The sequence below is a fragment of the Patella vulgata genome, chromosome 7, assembly GCF_932274485.2.
Source record: "Patella vulgata chromosome 7, xgPatVulg1.2, whole genome shotgun sequence".
NCBI lineage: Eukaryota > Metazoa > Mollusca > Gastropoda > Patellidae > Patella > Patella vulgata.
In genome coordinates, this window is record NC_065885.2 from 66717713 (window position 1) to 66744250 (window position 26538).

The 26538-nt window shown below is 38.1% G+C and overlaps 1 protein-coding gene across 2 annotated transcripts in view; it reads right to left on the reverse strand.

The window, feature by feature from the left end:
- Positions 1 to 15050: 15050 nt before the first annotated feature.
- Positions 15051 to 26538, reverse strand: part of LOC126826750 (SRSF protein kinase 3) — a 37106-nt gene continuing 25618 nt past the window's right edge. For both annotated transcript variants that reach the window (XM_050555826.1, XM_050555828.2), the window contains 7 exons: positions 25818 to 25963; positions 24894 to 25167; positions 23332 to 23688; positions 22717 to 22808; positions 21421 to 21528; positions 20688 to 20850; positions 15051 to 17824 (listed from right to left, as the gene is read on the reverse strand). In XM_050555826.1, the coding sequence (XP_050411783.1) occupies positions 17640 to 17824; positions 20688 to 20850; positions 21421 to 21528; positions 22717 to 22808; positions 23332 to 23688; positions 24894 to 25167; positions 25818 to 25963 (1325 nt within the window). In that variant the 3' untranslated portion in view covers positions 15051 to 17639. The remainder of the gene's footprint in view (positions 17825 to 20687; positions 20851 to 21420; positions 21529 to 22716; positions 22809 to 23331; positions 23689 to 24893; positions 25168 to 25817; positions 25964 to 26538) is intronic.

Here is a 26538-nt window from a genome sequence, read left to right on the forward strand (position 1 = left end):
GTGATATGAAGAATTAGGGACACAGCTTAGCGATGATGTTACATTTTATTTCAAATGGATACAGAACTATCGTCGTTTCGTACGATTGATACGCCACGTCCACGCTTTATTATGTATGTGATATGAAGAATTAAGGATACGGCTTAGCGACGATGTGACAGTATTTTTGGTATCATCTAAATAGTATGGAGAAAGCATATCGTCGTTTCGCACGATTGATACTCCAGATGCACGGTTTCTTGTGTATATTGTTGAGACGGATTGTGGACGTGGTTTAGCGACAATGTGATAGTATTGACAATGAATCGTCTTTGTAAAGAATATGTTTCTTATATAAAACTATAAATGACTTTTTGATGTCGGTTAGTTGTAGGGGGAATGAAAGAGATATTTGTATTCATGTTTTATTGTGTGTTAGTATTAGCCTACATATCTACAGATCTATCGTTTTATTGTCGTCATTCTCTATAATACACATTATCCATTGATACGACGGTGCCTCAGTGATTAAGGTGCTCGCTAACTTATTTTAATCCCGTGTTGGTCGGGAAAGGTCCTCGAGATTGTAAAATGAAATGAAATGAATTGAAATGGGGTTTAACGTCCTACTGTTCTGCTCCTATGCTGGGCTAATGAAGACGGGCATAGCCCATACAGTGTTTTATGAGGTAAATTTTCCCCGGCCAGCGGCACTATCGCCTACTCTTATATCGAATTCCAACTGCCAAGGGATCTTTTACGTGCATTCCAATGTATTCACGGGACCTCGGTTTTTCGTCTCATCCAAAGGACTAGACAGCTGTCCTTGTCAGGCCCTCTGTCCTGCATCACTGACAAGGGGGAACCACGCCGGAAAATCAGAATGAACTTTCTCGGCCAATGCAGGGATCGAACACCCGACCTCCAGGCTAGCGAGCCATCGTCTTACCCACTTAGCCACGTGATCCCCCCTATGACATCAGACTTTTGATTAACTAATCGGCGTCGATGTTTTTAGTGGGATACCCACAGTTCAGTGCGCCGCATGCCAAAAACTCGCTGTAACAGACCGTTTCATTGGCTAATATCTCACATCAATCAGAATGCACTTAGCCACGTGATCCCACTCGAGATTGTAAAATCTACATATGAATCGTAATAAATATTCTTATTTCGACTGACGGAAGACGTTGGATGGCCGAATGGTTAGCGCGTGTGCGTTGTATCATAAGGTCATTGAGTCAACTGACGTTGTTTCGATTCACCGGTTGTACGTGACAAGGAGGAGGGTCGCCTGGCTAACCTCGTGGGTTTTCTCCGGGTCCCCCGGTTTCCTCCCACTGGTAAAGACCCCTACACTCAAGCGAACAAGCGAATTATTGAAAAAAAATTGAACCATATAATAGTGCCAAAATGACCTAGTTTGTGTCGAGTGGACGTTTTAATCTCTCTCTCTCTCCCTCTCTCTCTCTCTCTCTCTGTATATTCGTCGGTGGTGTATTTTTTCTTATCTAAAGAACGCCTTTGACGCCTTTCACACCTTATTTAAGTTAGATTTAAGAACGGAAAATGGCTATTAGCCTTCTAACGCAATAAGCCTTAATGGCGGATTATAGGGTGGTGTATATTGTCTTGTAAAATATGGCTTTATTTTCTTGTGGCGCGTGCAATTCACATTCTTTTATTATAATATATTCAGAATATTCATAAAGGTAACGATTTCCGTGTATATTTGTATAAGCGTGTATATTTTTACCTGTATAATATATCTAGGTATATTAACGATCTCAACTTCCGTCCACCTGTTACCAGGTAATAAATCATAAAACTATAATATCCGTACAGATTTCTTCTACAATAAAATTAACGTAAAACTCACATCTAATGAATCATGTTTAAAGTTTATTGCATGATTTATAAACAGTGACTCATTATCTGATTAAATGAAATGAAATGGGGTTTAACGTCCTACTGTTGTGCTCCGAACTGGGCTAATGCAGACGGGCATACGCCATACAGTGTGCTATGAGAGAAATTTTGCCCGGACAGCGGCACTACGGTCTACTCTTATATCGAATTCCAACAATCAAGGGATCTTTTACGTGCACGCCAATGTGTACACGGGACTTCGGTTTTTGGTACCATCCGAATGACTAGACAGCTGTCCTTGTCAGGCACTCCGTCCTGCATCACTGACAAGGGGGAACCACGCCGGAAACAATCTGGTTAAAACAGATCCTATTTCGTTTCGTTTTTTTATAGTTCAAAATTTCGTTTTATTTGTCTGTACTACACTAAGATCTGGGCCCTTATTCACGAAAACTTAAACTAAGATACAATCGAAATTTTAAGAAATACTGCAATTCGATTGGCTGACCAGTAAAATCAATTTGCATATATCCAATGAAGTTGCAGTATTTCTTAAAATTTCGGTTGTAACTTAGTTTAAGTTTTCGTGAATAACGGACCGGGAAGAGTTGTTATATAACCGGCGTTCTGGATGATGTGAGGGATTAGCCAATGACACGGTCTGTTACGGCGAGTTATGGGCGTGAGGTACACGGAACTGTGGGTAACCTACTAGAAACTTCAACGCTGTGTGGTTAATCAAATGCCTGAGGTTATAGGGACAAAAGCCGCTCTTATGACCTCTGACACGACCTTCCACTACAACAGGTCAGATCTTCGTGTTTTTACTGTAGAAATTACAGTAAAAGCAGAAACGATTGAATGTCAATATTCATAGTACATTATTCGTTGCTACCCATTTGTGACAATTTCTAGGTCCCAAATATTAAATATTATCTAATATACCCTTTCAAACCTCTTGGTAGATATAAAACATAAAATATTATATACCATGGGTGGTAGATATATATATATTGATTGATGTAATAGAAATGTGAATTGATTTAAATATAAAATATTTTATTACGTAGATAATAACAAAGCATTTAATTTCATAACAGACTGCACGTCATTCTTAATTACAAGCTGTTAGGTGGTCGAGCGGTACGGCATTGGAGAATGCCACAGTTTGAACCACGGCGTGAACGAGAGGAATCCGTACTCACGTGTTATGGGTGGTGCATGTGGGGCAGTTGGATTGGCCAAGTAAATATACACATAAACAGACTCCCTGGTAATCATATGTTACAAGGATCACGAAGACAAATAGATGTGAGCTGTGGGGTGGGGAATCAAATACACCAATGCCCCATACTACAGTCATTTAAAGGTTCAATTTCTAGTTAATTTCAGAATTAGGTTGCCTCACACCCCGTAGTATGCACGCATGTTTGGTGCTAGACGGGGGTTGGATGGGCGAATGGTTAGCGCATGTGCGTTGTATCATAAGGTCCCTCATTCAGTCAACTGGCGTAGTTGTACGTGACATGGAGTAGGGTCGTCTGTGTCGAGTGGACGTTAGGCTAAACCCCATTTCTCTCTCTCTCCCCCCTCTCACTCTCTCTCTCTCTCTCTCTCTCTAAAGCGGTTCCTTTCGTTTCTGGTGTTGAATGTATCCTTATATTTCAGTTTATTACCTTCAAATGATTGGCTTACATGTGCCTAAAATAAAAGCAAGTAATAAAGCGGGACAAGCAGTCGTGAGTTCAAAGTCACGACATACATAGATAACAGGTGATCCACTGCTGAAAGTCACGACATACATAGATAACAGGTGATCCACTGCTGAAAGTCACGGATCGTTTGGTCATCCAGCCACCTGGGTTATACAGACAGTTCGGACACCCAACGAATCTGATAGTGCCGCCACGCAGTGACTTTGGTTATCCAGGCCGTTCGGTCACATTACGATCCCGACATACAAGTGACAGTATTAAACTACAAGTATTTTATACCCAGTACACGACTATAAACTATAAGTATTTTGTACTAGACAATAACCTCACGTTTGACCTTTTATACCACGCCCCTCTCGTTAAACTCTATTCATAATAGACGTGGATTAAAGGTCTACTTGGTGTAGGAAATATTTCGTGTGAAACACCAGTTTTCATTTCAGGAATAGACCACGTAAACACAGTTGGTCAGAGAGAGGGGTGGGGGAGATGGGGAGACAGAGTTGGTGGAGGGGGCGGGGAAGTTGGGGTCGTTTTCGGACATATGGTTCAATTTTTTATTTCAAAAATTCGCTTGGGCGTAGGGATCTTTCGCAGTGGGGGAATGTCGGAGAACCCGGCAAAAACTTACACTGTTTGGCAGGTGACATTATTCCTCGTCACGTACAAGTGTGAGATCGAAACCATGCCACGTGACTCAATATCAGACCTTATGGTCTAAAGCGCACGCGTTAAACGATTTGTCACTCAAACCCCTACAATGATTATTTAGGCTTCAAATGTTATAGAAATTATTAATTAGACCGTTATTAACATGACAAGCTAAAAGTCAACTCTGTAGACCCCCGGATGGCTTGGATTTAAACAGTCGTCCATTTAAAATTAAATCAATAAATGGCCGACCAAGCTAACGTTTACTGTTAGTCACTGACGTCACTACCGGACACTGCCGATAAAAGGCCTGCCAAGCGAAGGTACCATAGCCATTGAGAATATTACTTGATAATTGAGAATATGTGGGTGGCAATTCTCGTAGACGGTGCGGACACAGTTGATGCCTATTTCTACCTCAAACTTCCAACAGTGACAACTCCGTTCAGAACAAAGTAATTTGACTGAAGTTTTCAACATTTTCTTTTTTTTTAATAATCTATTTTTGAATTATTATAGCAAGAATGGTCAGCTCTTTATTAAAGCGGAAATTGCAAATTTTCTAAGAAAGTCAAAACGTAATTATTTCTATATCTTTTGCTCATTAGGTTGTCAACTCGCAATTATACGATCATAGGTGTCATTATCACACTTAAAATGTTATATAGTTACTTCCGGCTACGAATTAATCAACTACGGAAGCCCACCGAGGCCTTAGTTTAGAGTTACTAAAGTGACACATTTGTTTTACCTGTATATCAACAACGACAGGTTCTAGCGACGGCGATTTTTATATATTTTAGATAAATTCGTACGAGTTGATGAGAGCAAAATTTCTTTCTTTCGCAATTTGTTTTCGGTAATTACTGATATCTCGTGGATTATAATGTATCTTTAATATTTGACATACATTACTAATTAGTTTTTAACACCCAGGTTAAACGCTACATTACCTTTTACTTGGTTGTTCGTTCTGATTTATTTCAATAAAAGTAGTTAAATATTTTCTCACCACAGTGAAACTCAATCCGTTTTGTCACATAAGTCAGTAATTAAAGTTAACACCCAGTTCGCCAGTGTGTAATTACGAATACACAATAACAAATAGGTTTCGAATGTTGTACTGGAATAAAGATTTTCTTGAAACTTGCTTTTGGGACTTTCCAATGTTCCCCTTGTCAGTCAGTGGTTCAGGGCGGAGGGCCTGACAAGGAACAACACCTTATCGTAAGGATCGGCCGAAAACCCGAGGTTGCGTTTACCCGTTTGTGTGCGCGTAAAATAACCCTAGACAGTTGGAATTCGATTAAGTGTAGGCGGAACCCCCGCTGTGCTGGCAAAATTTCTCTCATAGCACTTACCGTGGCGTCTGTCAGTCGTCATTACCCCAGTTGATGCAGAAAGGTATTTTCATTGTCGTTATATAACAATCTGATTAAAATACAGATCTATATTTCGTTTCGTTTTTTATACTTTCGATGGCCTACACTACATGAATATCTGGCCTGTTGTATTGGGAGGTCGCGTCGAAGGTCATACGAGCGGCTTTTGACCTATGACGTCAGACATTGATTAATCAATCAGCGTTGGCGTTTCTAGTGGTTTACCCACAGTTCCGTGCATGGAACGCCTAGAACACAGGTTATAAAACAACTCTTCCAGATCCTAGTGTATTAAAGCCTAGTAAAATGAAATTTTGAACTATAAAAAACGAAACGAAATAGGATCTGCGTTTTAATCAGATTGCGTTTACACGTTTGTGAGCGCGTAAAATAACCAACAACCGTTGAAATTCGATCAAGAGAGAGAGAGAGAGAGAGAGAGAGAAATGGGGTTTAACGTCCACTCAATAGAAACTAGGTCATTTCAGGACTAACACATGGTTCAATTTTTTATTTCAATAATTCGCTTGCGCGTACGGGTCTTTTGCAGTGAGGGGAAACCGGAGGACCCGGAGAAAACCCACGAGGTTGGACAGGCGATCAAGTGTCTTTCATAGCACTTATCGTGGCGTCTGTCAGTCGTCATTACCCCGCTTGATGCAGAAAAAGTTTTTTCATTGTCGTTATTTATTATTCTCCTAAAGAAACCCCGCTGTTAATTAGTATATGTTAATTATTATATGATTGATTATGAACTGCATTTCCTGTTTATTACTCGATCAGTTGTTGAAATCTAAAAGTTAGCTCGACCCGATGAATCATATATATAAGGCCTATTGAAATAAATAAATAATTGATGAGATCGTCAATAACTACCATGTAACAGTTCTCACAGGAGAATAAAAAGTCGATAAAATCAAAAGCATGTTTGTTGTTTAGTGTTATGTTATAAAGACGTGGAGCCGGTATTGTTTCAGTTTTGTGTGTGAGAGAGAGAGAGATGAGAGAGAGAGAGAGAGAGAGAGAGAGAGAGAGTTTAAGGTCCACTCGACACAAACTAGGTCATTTCGGGACTAACACATGGTTCAATTTTTATTTCAATAATTCGCTTGTGCATAGGGTCTTTAGCAGTGGGGGGAAACCGGAGGACCCGGAGAAAACCCACGAGGTTGGACAGGCGACCCTACTCCTTGTCACGTACAACCGGGGATTCGAAACCACGCCAGTTGACTCAATGACAGACCGTATGATACAACACGCACGTGCTAACCATTCGGCCATACACCCCCCGCCCCCCAATCAGTTAGAGTATAATAACAATATTCCAGTTCAGGTTTGCCTCGGCAGATGTGAACAGTTTGGGGCAAAGTTCCTCTGCAGTGAGCTACTCTGCTACTCGGTATCCTAGGACTGGCATTTTTTTTTTTTTTTTTTTTTTTTTGCTACAGCAGCAAATTTGGAATTTGGAATCTGGAATTTGGAATCTGGAATTTGGAATCTGGAATCTGGAATTTGGAATTTGGAATCTGGAATTTAGAATGAGCCTTCTGGGCTTTCGGACGATGGTTTAACAATATTAATTCTTAACGGTGTAAATTTGACACAAAATAGGATGGTGTATATGGAATGGAACGAGATATAAATTCTCTATCTTATTATGAGGATCACGTGGGTAAGACGCTAGCTCGCTAGCCTGGAGGTCGGGTGTTCGATCCCTGCATTGGCCGAGAAAGTTCAGTGTCAGTGATGCAGGACGGAGGGTCTGACAAGGAAAGCTGTCTAGTCGTTCGGATGGGACGAAAAACCGAGGTCCCGTGTACACATTGGCGTGCACGTAAAAGATCCCTTGGCAGTTGGAATTCGATATAAGAGTAGGCCGTAGTGCCGCTGTCCGGGCAAAATTTCCCTCAAAGCACATTGTATGGCGTATGCCCGTCTTCATTAGCCCAGGTTAGGAGCAGAACAGTAGGACGTTAAACTCCATTTCATTTCATTTCATTTCATTTCTATCTTATTAAAACACAGATCCTATTTCGTTTCGTTTTTTAAAGTTCAAAATTTCCTTTTACTAGTCTTTACTACACTAGGATCTGGAAGAGCTGTTATATAACCGGCGTTTCGGTTGAAGTGAAGGATTAGCCAATGACACAGTCTGTTACGGCGACTTCTTGGCGTGCTCTACACGGAACTGTGGGTAAACCACTAGAAACGCCAACGCTGATTGATTAATCAATGTTTGACGCCATACGGTCAAAAGTCGCTAGTACGACCTCTGACACGACCTTCGAGTACAACTTGTCAGATCTCCATCGAAAGTATAAAAAAAACGAAACGAAATATAAATCTGTATTTTAATCAGATTGTTAACTTCTAGTCCACACAAAAATAGATGGTGTATATGAATATGGAATGTGGTTTAACGTCATGTTTAACATGGTGTATATGAATATGGAATGGGGGTAACGTGGTGTATGTTGATGGTGTATATGAATATAGAATGGGGGTAACGTGGTGTATGTTGATGGTGTATATGAATATAGAATGGGGGTAACGTGGTGTATGTTGATGGTGTATATGGAATGGAATGGGGGTAACGTGGTGTATGTTGATGTATATAATAACAAGTCTGTCATTCAGACAAATAATCTACGAATATTACTCCCCGTACGTTGAAGTCGAAGGGTGCCCTGTGATCTGCGAATATTACTCCGTACGTTGATATCGGCGGGGGGGGGGGGCTGTAATCTGCGAATATTACCCCGCGTACGTTGGAAGTCGGAGGGTGCCCTGTAATCTGCAAATATTACTCAGCGCACGTTGAAAGCCGGAGGGTGACCTGTGATCTGCGAATATTACTCCGCACGTTGAGGTCGGAGCGTGACCTGTGATCACTAGTTTGTAATCTGGTTGTCATGGAATTGGTTGATGTGTCGATTCAATTCATGTAAACAATACAGGACAGCTTATAACACAGTTTTCAACCAGGTTTACATTTACAACGCAGGTTAAACCATTATACGCACGCTAGGCGCGCAACATCGTACATAACCGCATTGTCTCCATCCAAATGGACACATGGATGCGGCGCTCGTCGGTACCATAAACACATGGGTGGTGTGGAATGTTATGGAGTGTGACGTCACCTCACCATAAGAACAGATGGTGAATATAGAAAGGAATGGAGTGTGACGTCACTAAGTAAACGATATATGCACCATCTGGGTTACTGTGTCATACATTTACTACAGCAAATACACAGTTAATGATATACATACACATAAACACAGAACTAACGGGAACGCCCATCGTATTATAGTATTCTAGATCCATGTTATAAACACATACAAACAACAGTGAATATATTAATGGTATTTAGTCGACGTGAATACAGCATACTGAATGGCGATTAGTTTATATTCTACATGTTTGACCTACAATATCTGAAGTAGGCCCTACTTATTGCTTACTTGGCCTTAGTAGGGGTCGAGTCAGAAAATAGAAATACGTTGGGGGAGGAATGTAGTCAAAGTTATTGTTAAAGTTAATAAAATCACGTCTTCTTCTGGACCATGGAAGGAATGTAGGGTTTTATTCATTTTAATTAACTTTTTGTAATTTGTCATGTTATATAAGTTCTGTGTTGTGGGCACCCCTCAAAGCGGTGGTTCTCAACCCTTTTTTGCCAATGACACACCTTGGAACACATGAAAAAATAGCGGCACACCTTGCTAAATATATGTGAAAGATATTTGAATTTTATAAAATAAAAACATGGCGAGTCATACGGCATATACAACCGTAGACACAGACTAGTTATAGACACGTAGAATGACCAAAACTAAATAAAGAAACACACAGCTATGAACTTATTTTATTGCAGTGTTTCGAATTTCACCAGTCAAATAGCTGACTTCTTTAATGAATAATTTTCTTAGTGTGCAGTTCAAAATTTCGCGGCACACTTTGGAAGATCTCGCGGCACACCGGTTGAGAATCACTGCCTCAGAGAGATGAAGTATCGCCTACTCCTCGTCGAATTCTTTGTCAAATGGTTCTTTTACGTGCACACATGACCACGGTTTTATGTCCACTAACTAAGAAGGGGGGGGGGCATGCTAAATAATACCAAGGATCTCTCTCTGCCAACACTGGATTCAAACCTATGTACCCTTGGTTCGTGAGCCAAGGTAGCCCCCTAAAATAGTTGAATAAAGATGAAGGTTTTAACATGCATAGCTATTATATGCGATTAAATAAAAGGGAAAGTACCGGTAGATTGATACCATCTTGGCCTCGATGTCTGTGGATAGAAATAGGTTAAAGGTTCAGACGTGGGCGGAGGGGGGGGGGTGTTGGCCGAATTGTTTAATGCGTCCGGTTTAGATCACAAGGTCTTCTGTCATGGAGTCAAGTTGGGTGGTTTCAATTCCCCGCTTGTGCGTGACAAGGAGTGGTATTGCCTGTCCAGCCTCGTGGGTTTTCTCTGGTTCCCCGGTTACCACCCACAGCTAAAGACCCCTGCGCGCAAGCACATTATTGAAATAAAATAAACTGAACCATATGTTAGTCCCGAAATGACCTAGTTTGTGTCAAATGGGCATTCAACCCTATTTCGAAACCGGAGATATAATAACGATGATTAAACTATCAATACTCGTTTCATTATCCATACGTTATCAATTATTCAGATTACATGTAGATAAAATCAATCTATTTAATGGATGCAGAAACAATTTATTTATAATCTTCTTAATAGTCAGTTCTCAATACAGGTGTATTTTTATTACTCGAAGCGACTTATTTATCTCTTACTGATCTTGTTTTTCTAGAATTAATTATTCATAATTACTGATGAATATTCCGAGTCTAGGGCGGAACGAATGGTTTAATAACAATTTAAATAAAGCAGATTACAATCACTGGATGTAATTACAATAATAATAAAAGCTATAAATAATCAAATAATTGACCTTTAATAACAGTTTACAAATAGATGTTTTTATTAAAATATTAAATTATGCCTTTTTTCCCCCATAACCTTGACCGCGGTGTTATAATTCTCATCAAAAACAGAAAAATATCCCAACAAGAAAAACATCCATTAGAATCAGTGAGTCATCATTATTGTTTATGATATCCATAAATAAATTAAATAATAACCTTGGGCCTGTTGTTCAAAGCTTCGCTAACTTATAAACGACTCGTTAACATGGAGTTACCTTTAGGAAAAGTCATAGATATAGATTACCCGGGTACACCTACACTGATCAGCAGTGAATATTCGCTAGGCCGCGACAATCACTGATAACGATGACATCGATGCGACTTAATGAACCACAAATATTAACTTTTTTCCTCCGACAAATTAAAGACCACGTAAGATCAAAAATCTAAATTACATGTATGTATAGCCCATGGTTACTATATCAACTTTACGGCAACTTCTCACCAATCTGATTAAAATTAAATCGGCGGTTAACGTTTAAGTGTCCGACACGCCAAAACGCTTTTCGATTTTTCAATTACGACCTTAATCCGGTTGATTGGCTGGTGACGTCACAGGCACTACACATACAATATACATTATCTATACAATATAGATAAGTTGACAAGCGTCTGTTGACGTTCCAATTACCACGTGACTGGCCTAATCATAATCACCGAATTATCGTCTTTCATTTGTGATTGGAATATTTTAGAGTGAATTTCAAATGCCGTTTAAATAGGCCACATGTCAAATGAAGACGACTCAAGAAATTAGCGCATTTACCGGTAATTTGGATAACCCCGTAATACTTGATATAATGGCGCCAGTCATTTGTCGATATATTCATTATTAGCTATATATAATAATAATAACCATTTCTATACATAAAGAACAGCTTTTATCGTAACTCCATTTGAAATTTACAGTGAATATGGAATTTTCCGATGATTATGCATAACATGTACAATAGATCGCCCTCATTTCTCAGCCAATCAACGCTGGGAATCTTATTACCATTTACGGTTACATGTACTACGGGTGTAGTAAATGGGGTTAAACTTCGGCACGAAAATTGCACGGGATCATACGTGGAGTTCCTGGTGCCGTTTGGTGAGTGATTAAACTGTCAATGCAATTGTAAAATACTTTTATTAAAAAGAAGATAAACGATTGTTGTTTAAACGCCAATCAACAAATAATACGAGGCTACTTGATTACAAAAACACTGGTGAGCAATAATTATTAGGTAAATAATAATTATAAACAACTGATGAGTAAAACTTAATGATTTTATACAATTAATGTGTGGGTGTACGATTCTACCATTAGTTCGTTCATGAGGTATTATGGCCGTCGTAAAAAAAAAGATAATTACCTAATCAACATTCTTAATCCCAAAACAAAACTATACAGTTATATGGGACAACAATCACTGGTTTATTATACACAAGCACGACGTTTCGATAAGTATTCTCTTATCGTTATCAAGCACAATGACATTTAGTAAACTTGAGGGTATATATATATGTACAATGCGAAACCATTCTTATTACTAATCATTAGAAGAGTTCAACCAATTAACAGACATATTTAACATCTAAGATCTGAAAAGCACCGTGTGATGACAAGGATATAGTTGTACATGAACCTTAAAACCACCCTGATATTGAAAAAGAAAAATGATTAGGGGGAAACCATACATTAAACAAACAGTATATAACAGATAGAGCTTATAAACACACGGTCTTGCAATTAAAACCACATTCACAAAATGTTATGAAAACATAGCATAATAGCACTAAGATAACACAATAAAACTGATCCAAGGGTTTGAAGGATCTAATATAGGCTAATAATAATATACTAAGTTAACATAGTAATCACGATTCAAGGTGTTAAAGTTCAGAGAATATATGTTATTGAAAGTTAATAACTGGGGGGGGGGAATCAAAAATATACATAATTAAAAGTGATAACTGGCGTCTGAGGGGATTAAGAGTGTTTTCGATAATTGGCAAAGTCGTTTTCACGGGAGGTCCATTTTTACGACTTTGAGTGAAGATGACCGAATTAATTTCAATCAGATTGGTGTGAACTTGCCGTAAAGTTGATATAGTAACCATTGGCTACACATATCCAAAAGTTCCAAAACCCATCTTATGTGCACTTTAAATCCTAAACATTTTTTTTTGTGTATTAGAAAATAAATAAAGACGTTTGAAGTATTAGTAAGTAAAAATTATTTCCTATTTAGTGTAAATGGGTATTAAAATGTGTAAAAGGCTCCATTCTGCCCGACCCAGTAAGGTCGTATGTAAACAATGCACGCGCCATTGAGCCAATGATTGACGCCGCGTGATGAGACGTCACGTGTTGAAGGTCGTCATCTTTTACAGAGATATTAGAAGACTTTCGTAATCCTCTGGTGTACACCTAGTTTTCTACAGAATTCTATAGAACATTCTAGAGGGTTGGGGGAGGGGGGGGGGCTATTCCATTTCCATAGGACGAAATTTTGAGGGCCTGTAGGTTATTCTACAGTTTCTGTAGTGTAAATCCTATAATTCTTCCTACAGATTTATGCTGAAACTTCTATAGGAAAATACTAACAAAAATTTAACGGACCGTTAACAAACGCCACTTGTTCTTTCAATGTGTTGTTTGTCTTTCCGTGGAAACCATATTGCTACTGATCACGGGGAGTCCGAGAAGACCCTTCGGGTTTTTTCAATTCTGGCTCTCACTGTTTGGCGTCGACAAGGTGGACAAAGAAATGTGTCTAGTATTTCGGGTGGTGTGATAAAACCGAGGTCCACTGGTGTACATATTGGCGTGTAGGAATTAAAACCCTTGGCAACTGGTTCAAATGACAGTAGGCACGAATGCCGCCGTTATCCCGGCAAAACTCTCCATGCAATCATAACAAAGCAAATGAAATCAGAATATAAATGGCCGTTCCCAGTAGCGATTCGCGACGGCACGAATTCTAGGAAAACTTCTAAATCGTATCCCAACGGTTATTCAGTTTTATTCCTTCGGATATTACCGACACATTAGTATGTTATTTGTTACAATTCGAAGCATGGATTAGTTATTTGAAATTGACTATGTCCCTTACGCAAACATCCACAGCTAATTGGAATATAATGGGGGCTTCTGTAATTCCAAATGGCACGAAAATTAATATCCAGAGAGAGTTTAGAGGAGGCGGTGGAGGAGAGCAAACCTGATTTTTTTTCTCTATGTTTTTCTATAGATTTTAACCCACAAGCACTCTTCAATATTTCCATATATCAATCCGTCATTTTCAAAGATTCTAAAATTACCCTCGATCACATCGTTCTCTAAATTAGTTTCTGGCTTTCTCAAATTCGCTATTTCCAACGACTAGGGGAGAGAGAGAGAGAGAAATGGGGTTTAACATCCACTCGACACAGACTAGGTCATTTCGGGACTAACATATGGTTTAATTGTATTTCAATAATTCGCTTGCACATAGGGGTCTTTAGCAGTGAGAGGAAACCGGAGGACCCGGAGAAAACCCACGAGGATGGACAGGCGACCCTACTCCTTGTCATGTACAACTGGGGATTCGAAACCACGCCAGTTGACTCAATGACAGACCTTATGATACAGCGTGCACGTGCTAACCATTCGGCCATCCAACCCCCCTCAACGACTAGGGAATAAGCAAGTACTTTGGAAGCTATGCACGCCTTCTAATCATCTGACGAGATGTCGAATGTTGAATTTTTTTTAATTTTTCAGATTGTAAATATTGAACGGAATTTAACCATTTTTAAACTGATATTCCTTTCAGAGATTCAACTTTTACAATAATGGGGGGGGGGGGGAGGAAACGTGGTTTGGAAGGGCACCCTGCCCCTTGTCACGTGCAAGTGTGGAATAAAAACCACACAACTCTTGTGAGCCACAGTGGCTAAGTGGGTAAGACGCTGGCTCACTAGCCTGGAGGTCGGGTGTTCGATCCCTGCATTGGTCGAGAAAGTTCATCGGGATTTTTCGAAGTAATTTCTCCTTGTTAGTGGTGCACAAAGGACGGTCTGTTTAGTCGTTTGGATGGGACGAAAAACCGATCTCCCGTATGTATATATTGGCATGCATGTAAAAGATCCCTTGGCAGTTAGAATCCGATATAAGAGTTGGCCATAGTGCCGCTGCCGGGGCAAATTTCCCTCATAGCACACGGTATGGCGTATGCCCGTCTTCATTAGCCCAGTCGGAGTATAACAGTAGGACAAGACCAGTAGGACGTTAAACCCCCATTTCATTTCGTCTTTAGCAGTGGGAGGAAAGAAGGTTGGAAAGGGGACCCTACCCCTCCTCACGTACAAGAGGGGAATCAAAACCACAAAACCTGACTCAATGACAGAGCTTATAATCTAAAGCACGTGCGTTAAGACCACCCAAACCCTGTATAACTAAGAAATAAAAACTATGACAAGATACCATTAGAAATGTTTTATTATTTTACAGTTACTGTAGTCACGTTATATAGAACTATAACAATAATTCACCAATAGACGAACGAGTGAACGAACGAACGGACTGACGCATTAGCACTAGTTCACCCTACAATCTAGTATAGCACTACAAATAGAAACTTTGGTATTCCATATTACTGGGATTATCTTATACTCAAACCATATGTATCACTGTATAGTATGTACAATTATTTAAATGCATCAACACCTGGAGAAGCCTATAGAGGTCAGACAGCTAGCCATCCATCAATCTGATTAAAACACAGATCTATATTTCATTTCGGGTTTTTTAATACTCTCCATGGCCTAAACTACATGAAAATCTGACCAGATCCTAGTGTAGTACATACAAATAAAACGAAATTTTGAACTATAAAAAAACGAAACGAAATAGGATCTGTGTTTTAACCAGATTGGTTTATCATTTGATGTAAATCAGAATAAAGAAGTAAAAGTGGATGATTTTTTAAAACTGGACATACATGTATTTTTAATTTATTTATCTACTATAAAAGTAGAAGTACTTTTATTATATTTACTTTAATCTATGAAAATATATCACCCTTTAAATACTCTATTGACAAATAAAAAAATCAAACAAGACTGGCCAACAGGGGTCGACTGGGGAGCTCTGGGTCCTCGGAACTATTTATTAACTAGAATTTAGTACCCACTACTCAAATTACAGCATATACAATGCTTAACAATTTTGCAAAATAACCCAATGTAGTTTTTTTATATGGAGCAATTCTTTCTTATTATTCTCTCCCTATCCCCCCCTCCCCTTAAAGGGACAATAACACTCTTGCTGGCTTGACAGCTCCAGAAAATAAATAATAGCCTTATTCTAAGTATTAGATGTTTAAGTGTCCTACCTGTTGTGTAAATTATCCATTACATCCTATTTTACTTGTACAGAGGGTTCGAAAATTTTTTAAAATCCAAGTCACATTTGAAAAGCTTAAAGTCAGGCTTTTCAAATCATTTAGTTGAATTTTTCCAATTTTTTAAAGTAGGTGTGTTAAGATGAAATTTGTATCATCAATTAATTGGAATATTGTAAAATAGTACAATTTGTTGACCAGAATAAAGATTGGGACATATTATTCAGTTACAACAAGAGTGGTATTGAGCCTTTAATGAGATGAAAATGAAATGGAGTTTAACGTCCTACTTTTCTGCATTGACTGAGCTAATGAAACCAGGCTCCCCTTAATGACAATATTATTACTTTTAGTAGAGAGAGAGAAATGGAGTTTAACGTCCACCTCACACAAACTAGGTCATTTCGGGACTAACATATGGTTCAATTTTATTTCAATAATTCGCTCGCGCGTAGGAGTCTTTAGCAGTGGTAGGAAACCAGAGGACCCGGAGAAAAGACATGAGGTTGGACAGGCGACCCTACTCCTTGTCACGTAAAACCGGTGAGTCGAAATCACACCAGTTGACTCAATAACAGACCTTATGATACTATTCGGCCATCCCCCACAACCCCACCCCTCTAAAAGATAATTTTATAAAACGTTTGTGGTTATAAAGATTACGATCATTGGAATGCTCAAAGAAAAAATGTTACTGGTAAAGAAACGGCATGGAGAGAGAATTAGTAGTCTGACTCCATACAGGGCTGTTTATTATCTCCCTTGTCTTTGATTTACATTGTGGTCAATGGAGAGACTATTACTAGTCTTAGTCCTAATGGAAAAATATCACTGTAAATATTTTACTAGTCTGCAAATATTTTAAAGATTAAAATTGTTGCTGGTTTTAGGGGCAGGAAGATGAAATGACAGTATCCACGAATCATACTGGACGCAGATCTATACTCGCTACTGCTTACTAACTCGAGTTGTACAGCCAACATACAGTCGACATATTGATTATAATGAATTTCAATCTAAGGGTTTTGTTTTTCATCTGAATCTATTATCATTATGATATGACTGTTGGCAAGGGTTACGGAAAATATTAAAATCTCAGTAAAGATAGTCGGAAAATGTCTAACAGCGTGATAGAGACAGAGGTTAAAGGTTATGTAAATACTGTTGTAAAATTCTACTGCCAGGATACGAGACACCAGCTATCACATCATACATACGGTTAATAATTTTATAAAATATATCCTTTTTTGATAAATAATCACATGACACCTTGTAGTAACATACACATGATAATAATGGCTTGACACGGACATCTTTATTTGGTGAATTATGGGTAAATAATGCTACACTAGTTGCCATAGTAACATCCTCCATGTTGACCTACATAAATATACACGAGACATGGATAGAAGGAACAAGATAGGCGGTAATATTGTGATAGTATAACTCTGTTTATTTCACAAGCTAAGTTTCAACTTGAACATGAACAACAGCCTGTATGTATTAAGTGAATTCCAGTTTTTTTAAATCCGAATTCGTCTCAAACAACGTTCCATCATTTTTTTTTTTTTTTTTTTCTCTTAAACTTTTTAAAAATTATAATCATCACACAAAAGATTGAACTTCCGTGACACAAGTAACGTTGCGGCAACGTTACATCATCAAGGTCACGAATAGAGCCACGGGTGCTTTAAAGATTCTTCAGCTGTTGCACGACGATTTGGATCAAACTCTAACATCGGGATCAAGAAATCGGAAAATGCCTCTGCGTCTTCAGAATCCCATTCGTATTTCTCCATCAAGACTTCGTATAAGCTCCACGGCTTTAATTTGGTGATATGACGTAGTTCTCCTGTAAAAATACAAACCAAAATATAACCAATTTGTTTTAAAAGCATTTATACTTCAAAGATAACAGAAAATGAAATATTGAAAATTTCAGTCAAAATACTTTATTTGGAACCAAGTTATGATAAATGCTTGTCAATGTTACGATAATCAGCCGATTAAATGGCGCATGCGTTTTAATCCAATTAACATCGCAGCCACCTGATCATCTAGGGAGTTGATTATGGGTTTGTCGTGTGAATAAATGTCTAAATAATAACTTATATAACATTTGAAGCTAGAAAAAAAGACCTGTAATCTGCAGATGGGGATCACGGTAGCTAAGTGGGTAAGACGCTGGCTCGCTAGCCTGGAGGTTGGTTGTTCGATCCCTGCATTGGCCGAGAAAGTTCCTCTTGTCAGTGATGCAGGACGGAGGGCCTGACAAGGACAGCTGTCTAGTCGTTCGGATGGTACGGAAAACCGAGGTCCCGTGTACACATTGGAGTGCACGTAAAAGATCCCTTGGCAGTTGGAATTCGATATAAGAGTAGGCCGTAGCTGCGCTGCCCGGGCAAAATTTCCCTCATAGCACACTGCATGGCGTATGCCCGTCTTTATTAGCCCAGTTTAGGAGCAGAACAGTTGGACGATAAACCTCATTTCATTTAATCCCAGATTTAGCTGTTATACAGTGTATAATGTATCTCTAAGAGAATGAAATGGGTCTAATGCTGAAATGCTGTCATGTACTGCCGATGCCATGTAGGATAATATGGAAAATACATCGAGTACTAGAGCTCATTCATTGTAGGAGTTTCCATAATTGCGGAAATGTCCTGAACCAACCTGGAAACCTAGAGAGAGAAATGGTATGTAACATCCACTCAACACAAACTAGGTCATTTCGGGGACTAACATATGGTTCAATTTTATCTAAATAACTCGCTTCGGCGTAGGGGTGTTTAGCAGTGTGAGAAAACCAGATAACCCAGAGAAAACCTACAAGGTAAAACAGACGATCCTAATTTTTGCCATGTACAAGTTTGTGATTCAAAGCAACCATGTTAGACCACCACCCCCAAGGGCTAAGTAAATAGGGTTCACTGACATTTGATTGTCTATATTAGCCACTATGGTAACATTTTGCTAAATTCAAACCAGAAGGTCTAATTTCGTTTTTTATAGTTCAAATTTTCGTTTTATTTTTCTTCACAACACTAGGATCTGGAAGAGTTTCTATATAATGCGAGTTCTGGTTGAAGTGAGGGATTAGCCAATAAAACGGTCTGTTACGGCGAGTTCTTGGCGTGCGATGCACGGAACTGTAGGTAAACCACTAGAAACTTTATCTAAATTTTATCTAAATAACTCGCTTCGGCGTAGGGGTGTTTAGCAGTGTGAGAAAACCAGATAACCCAGAGAAAACCTACAAGGTAAAACAGACGATCCTAATTTTTGCCATGTACAAGTTTGTGATTCAAAGCAACCATGTTAGACCACCACCCCCAAGGGCTAAGTAAATAGGGTTCACTGACATTTGATTGTCTATATTAGCCACTATGGTAACATTTTGCTAAATTCAAACCAGAAGGTCTAATTTCGTTTTTTATAGTTCAAATTTTCGTTTTACTTTTCTTCACAACACTAGGATCTGGAAGAGTTTTTATATAATGCGAGTTCTGGTTGAAGTGAGGGATTAGCCAATAAAACGGTCTGTTACGGCGAGTTCTTGGCGTGCGATGCACGGAACTTTAGGTAAACCACTAGAAACGTCAACGCTGATTGATTAATCAATGCCAGACGAAATAGGATCGAACGCAACTGTTGCGACCCCTGACGCGACCTTCCACTAGAACTGGTCAGATCTTCATTTAATTTCCTGATCACTGTTCAAAAATTAATCATTAATCAATTGGGTTGTTTATTTTTTAACAATGATTGAGAAATTAAACACTTGTAAATTGGACACTCATTATCAAAATTGAATGGTCAGCTTTAAACTGGACAGACGTACAAATTAAACAATTTATGGTGATTTTAAACAGTTTTTATGAATTTTTAAACAAAGATTGGATATTAAATGAATGTGAAAGAAATTAGTGCTAGATACACAAGATTAAACGATACCTGGATTACAGTGTCAGTATTTTAAGGCAGGACACTACCTTATAAAAGACTCTGTATAGATTGATCTGTCAAATTTTGATATTGGCTAAAATTGCCCAAAATAGTTAAAATTTGTTGATTTTTCAAGTCGTGTCCAGCCTTTATATTATATAGTGTTAAATATTTAGTCTTGTATATAGGTAAATCAAATTTTTAACTTTTAACTTGCTTTTTTCCGTACTCAATTTTTCACCCATATCAGGTCTTAGAAAATCAAATTCTCAAAATCTATGAGAGATAATGGTCTCATCTTTGGAATACGAATTAGTGCTATAGCTACTGTTTGCAATAAGGTGATTTTCAAAGTGTTTGTTATACATTTGGACATTTTATTGTACAAAATCTTTTTAGTGGTGTGTTCGGCCACACCCATTTGTTTTATGTGGGATGCAAAATGTTCTTTATTAACATTCAAATAGTAAAATTTATGCCTTATTGCACTCTTTAATGCCTATATATGTTATTCCAAATCACAAATAGTTTGTTTCAATAAAATTGTTGAAGATTTTGATTTCCTAACATAGCCACCGTGAATATATAAAAATATCCAATATGGCCACCATTTCCATGGCAACAAATATACATTTTGCGCTCAAATTATCAAATCTGATTTGGGACATCATATACTAATATTACACTAAATGGCAAGTTTCTGTTATCAATGTAAAATTCTTAGGTAGTGTCCTGCCTTAAAAGAAATTAACCCCAACTCAACCTACCTCGTTTATCAAAATATTCTCTGGAATATTTGCCAGCATGAGCTATATGTCGTGGAATCGGACCGAGAAGTTCCACGATATGCGCTAGATGATCCTCATCACGACTATAACCTTCACCAGAATGAGGCTCAAATAAGTAATCACCTGTCACTAACTCGAAAGCCTGAAAAATATAAAAAAAACCCAAACAATTGAATAACGACGTTGATACAATACTTTCTTCTAAGGTTCTTTCCGAATTTGATAAATCTGGATTATACATAGTATATATATTTCGTTCCTTCTGTCTGTATCAGTATTGTGCTTGCTAACGACAAGAGAATCATTGTTGAAACGTTGCTTTAATAGAAATACAGTAATTGTTATCCATAGAACTGTTGTGTTTATTTTAATAAATTTCCATGACTCGAACTACCAAATGGGGAACTTTTCATGCCAGAAACAGGAATGATCCTTCTAGATACCAACAGTCATTTCTTAATACTTTATCACACACAATCAGCCTCTTGACCAGCTTCTACACATCGATTTCGTAATTAAACACTAACAAATAGATAGAATTCAACACATCAAGTTGCTTGCGAGCCTGGAGGTCACGTGTTCGCTACAGGTGTTGCCCGAGAAAGTTTATCGGGATTTCCCCTGGTCAGTGGTGCAGGATGGGAAGAAAAACCGAGGTCACATGTACACATTGGCAGTTGGAATTCAATCATATCATGATTTAATTATTTACCATACAAGCAGTTGACCAAATATCTGCAGGTGGGCCATAACCAGCACCAATCAAAACTTCCAAACATCGATACTGTCGAGTCTGTATATCCTCCGTAAAATGATGATGCTATAAATAAAATAAAATAATATGTGATAGTTCACAATGTCAGTCTTGCATTCGTTAGTAACATTTGTCATCTCCGTGGTGATCTCGTCCCTCTGGTGTCTTTACTGAATAAGGAGCCGATCTCATTCCCTCAAGTCTCAAAGGTACAAGAGGCCTTAGACAACAAATAAATAAAAACAAATGAGACGTTTTCGATCGTTGGCTGAGCATTAGTGTACTTTGATCCCACCTTTCGTTGCCAGGATGTTTCTCACCTATGTATATCATATCTACTGATAGACGCGTTATTGAACCCTGAATTTTATAAGAGAGATAGAGAAATGGGGTTTAACGTCCACTCGACACAAACTAGGTCATTTCAGGACTAACATATGGTTTAATTTTATTTACATAATTCGCTTGCGTGTAGGGGTCTTTAGCAGTACGAGGACCTGGAGAAAACCCACGAGGTTGGACAGGCGACCCTACTCCTTGCCACGTACAACCGGGGATTCGAAACCACTGAATTTTATAAAGTTGATTAAAATCCAATCTGATTAAAGTATATTTCTTTTTTTTTTATTTTATACTTTTGATGGCCTCTACTACATGAAGATGTAGTGGAAGGTCGTGTCAGGGGTCATACAAGCGGCTATTGACCCTATGACATCAGACTTTTGATTAACTAATCAGCGTTGATGTTTTTAGTGGGATACCCACAGTTCAGTGCGCCGCACGCCAAAAACTCGCTGTAACAGACCGTTTCATTGGCTAATATCTCACATCAATCAGAATGCAGGTTATATAACTACTCTTTCAATTCCTAGTGTAGTAGACAAATAAAACAAAATTTTGAACTAAGAAAAACAAAACGAAATAGGATCTGTGTTTTAATCAGACTGGCTTCATGTGATTTTGAATAGATTTTCCATGTTACAGTGATACAGTCATCAACTCAAATGAACACAAATTCACGAGGCAATCCAAAAACGCAAAGGGGGGATTTCACAAACAAAATCATAACATTCACGATTTTAATTGATAATTAAATATTATTACTAACTCGGGATGTATTGACATATATGCAAACAGCCAAAATACAGTCGACATATCGATTGTAATGAATTTAAATCTAAGGGTTTCTTCATCTGAATTTTTTATCATTGTGAAATGACTGTTGGCAGGGGGTAAAGGTATATATATACTTACCGTCCAGCAAGCATTACCAAGATCAGCTATTTTAACAGGTATTTCAAACACATCATGTACAGCATCTAGAGAACTTTTACTAGATAAATTACCTAGAAATATATCGTTAACACCTTGTTATACCTGATAAATTACACATGTACAGCATCTAGAGAACTTTTACTAGATAAATTACCTATAAATATATTGTTAACACCTCGTTAAACCTAATAAATTACATATTAGACTAAACTACAAAAGTTATTATCCGATCGAATACCTGGATAATTAACCTATCTGTCAGAGATGAAAAGAATCCAAAGTTCAGGTCTTTAACCAACCGGATAGTCTTTATAATTTAATCACAAACGATGTAGAAAATAATTGAAACACCTCTGTTTTTACTATAAAACGTCAGCCGGACACAAACTAGGTCATTTCAGGACTAACATGGTTCAATTTCATTTATATAACTCGCTTGGGCGTAGGGGTCTTTAGCAGTGAGAGGAAACCGGAGGACCCGGAGAAAACCCACGAGGTTGGACAGACGACCCTGATCTTCTGATCCATTAACCAGGATTAGAAATGTCCAGCTTTTTTATCTAAATCTTATATGATGTATCTTTAATTACAAACCTTGATCCTCATTACTAGTACTGGCCGAGACAAACTCTCCATCTTCATCATTGTTGTCTTCCGATTTCGCGACATTCACATCCGACGGCGAGTGATCCATTTCTCCATTATCCAAAACCTCTTCTTCCTCCATGATGGGTGAAATAACTCCGCTATCATGTCCGTTACACACTGGTTTCTCTTCTTCATCGTCATCGGTTACGTTAAGTTTTGCGATGGCCGATGTTTCGCTCAGACTGTTTGTGACCGTCACCTCTTGTTGTATAATCTGATTATTGAGGTTGTTATCTTCAACGGTTGTCATGGTTTCCGTTTTCTCATCTTTAGTGTCTTCCTCTGGCGTGGGTGAGACAGTTTCTGTAAAGATAGAGAGAAATGGGGTTTAAGTCCACACGACACAAACTAGGTCATTTCGGGACTAACATATGGTTCAATTTATTTCCATAATTTGCTTGCGCGTAGGGGTCTTTAGCAGTGGGAGGAAACCGGAGGACCCGGAGAAAACCCACGAGGTTGGACAGGCGACCCTACTCCTTGCCACGTACAACCACTAAGCCAGCCAACCCCCCTTCTGTAAAGATAACAATTTGTTTAACAATATTGTTGTTGCGACATTGTTTTCAAATTCAAAGACAAGGAATGGAGAAATATGATGGCTGAAATAATCTTGTTATCTTTACAAATTACTGATTCTAACTTCTTAACCAAAATATAGAAAGTATATGCTGGTTATTTTCATACGCTAACTGGGCTATATATTAATGAACATGTTGGTCATTTCCATTTTTCTTTGTTATAAAACATATATCATATTTGTTGACAATATTAGGTAACAATCCCTGTCGATATTCAGGGTGGGGTGTATGTCCATTCCATATTTGGAATATAGCTGTTACGTAAACACCACAGACAAAAGAATAGGCACCTATAAAAGAGAGAGTGAGGGGTAGAATAGTCAGACATGCATTGAATTCTTTAGACGACCATTTCACGATGTAGTGGTTTCCTGAGTCTAGTCATGCTGGTTAGACTTTTATAGGAGTGGGGTTGAGAGAAAGAGATGTTAATCTTAAATAATGTAATGTAGACTATTGTGAAACTCAACTAACTGTTGTGGCATAAAAACATATGGCTAAAAAAAACTATCGTTGTTCCTGTTACATATTTGAGTCGGTATCGTGAGAAAACACAATGGTGAAGTCCTTAAAAAAAGAGATAAAACAGTAGCCTGCCCAGAGGCAACCAACCCTGAGGTGATCGGGCCAAAAGAATAGTGCTACATTTGAAGAATACCAGAGAGAGAGAGAGAGATTCACATTCACTCAACACAAACTAGGTCATTTCGGGAGCAACATATGATTCTACTTTATTTCAATAATTTGCTTGCGCATAGGGGTCTTTAACAGTGGAAGGAAAACGGAGGACCCGGAGAAAACCAACAAGGTTGGTCCTTGTCATGCCAGCCAGCTGACTCAATGAAAGACCTTATGATACAGTGCACGTGCGCTAACCATTTGGGCATCCAACCCCCCACAAAGTGAAAGACTTTAATCAATACCTACCTAAAGCATTGTTATTAGTTTGTTCTGTTTTACTCTCTTCACTGTTTTTGTTATCGGTTGTCATAACAACTGGATTTTCGTTTATATGGGCTTGTTCGTCTTCTTCAAGACGTCCAATATTTTCTATGGTCCCGCACCCGTTACTTAGACTGGCAGTACTATCACTATGTGAGAAAGTTGGGCTGGTATGTTGAAGACTATTACTACTGCTACTCTCGGGCATATCTTGACTGGATTGTCCAAGACTATTAATGCTATCAGAACTCGGTAGTTTCTGAAATAAAAATGAAATGAAATGAAATGGGGTTTAACATCCTACTATTCTGCACTGACCGGGCTAATGAGGACCATCATCAATAGAAGGCTTGATCTCGCTTTAACTCCGTACATCTTATCAAGGCCTTCACGTAATATTTCGGCACTAATTTCAATTGGTTTCCGAACCAGCTGGGGCCCTATCAGATTCCTCGATCATCGCAAATACCAAGTCTCGCGCTTTCCAGCTAAAATGTCTACCGGTTTTAATTGAGTTGCAAAGTTCAAGATTCTATCAATCAATGTCAAGGTTTCCGTGGAGGTCGGTAAAAGGGAAGTTTGATTTGAGTGTCACAACCTCTGATTAGACACCAATGTTCATGCGACTGCGGTAATGGAAATAACGTAGCTCGAAGTTCGAGAATCACAGACCAGTCCAGGAACTTGATGAAGACAGGCATACGACATTCAGACAACGGCACTACATCCTACCCTTATTTCAAATTCCAACTACCAAGGGATCTTTTACGGAGCCCAGTTTTTCATCCCATACGCACAACCACCCAATAACACCAATTATTATCTAAAGTACAGACATTAGATTATTCAGCTACCAAATTCCATATTACAAGAGAAATACATATTTAAATTATTCGGTGTCATACTTACTTCTTTTTGTTTTGTAACTTCTTCCATTTGTTGTTCATTTATTTCTATTAACTTTAACTGTTTCTTCATCTTGCGTTTTATCTTTTTCCGTTTATTTTTAGACATTTTGGAGGGATCAACGGGTTTTTCTTTAGGAGCAGTACTCACTACAATTAAAAACAATCTGAGTACAAATATACCGTATAATAATATTCAACTCTTTAATACAGATACATTATGTAAATAAAGATACATTATGTAAGATAGACACATTATAAATTTAAGTAAAGATACATTATGCCAGTAAAGATACATTTATCATAAATTTTATGTAAGTAAAGATCCAGAATTTAAGAAGAGATACATAATGTAAGTAAAGATACATAATGTAAGTAAAGATACATTGATGTAAGTAAAGATACATTGATGTAAGTAAAGATACATAATGTAAGTAAAGATACATTATGTAAGTAAAGATACATAATGTAAGTAAAGATACATTATGTAAGATAGATACATTATAAATGTAAGTAAAGGTACATTATGTAAGTAAAGATACATTAGCAAGTGCTAAATCTGCCTATTGCAGGTCATTTTTCTGACTTCAAATCTTAAATATTCATTTAGACATTATATATTAAAGGAGCTAAATCGCTAATATTTAGGACCTAGAAATTGGCACAAATGGGTCGCTACACATATAATAATGTAATATGAATTTATATAAACTGTTTTACATTCC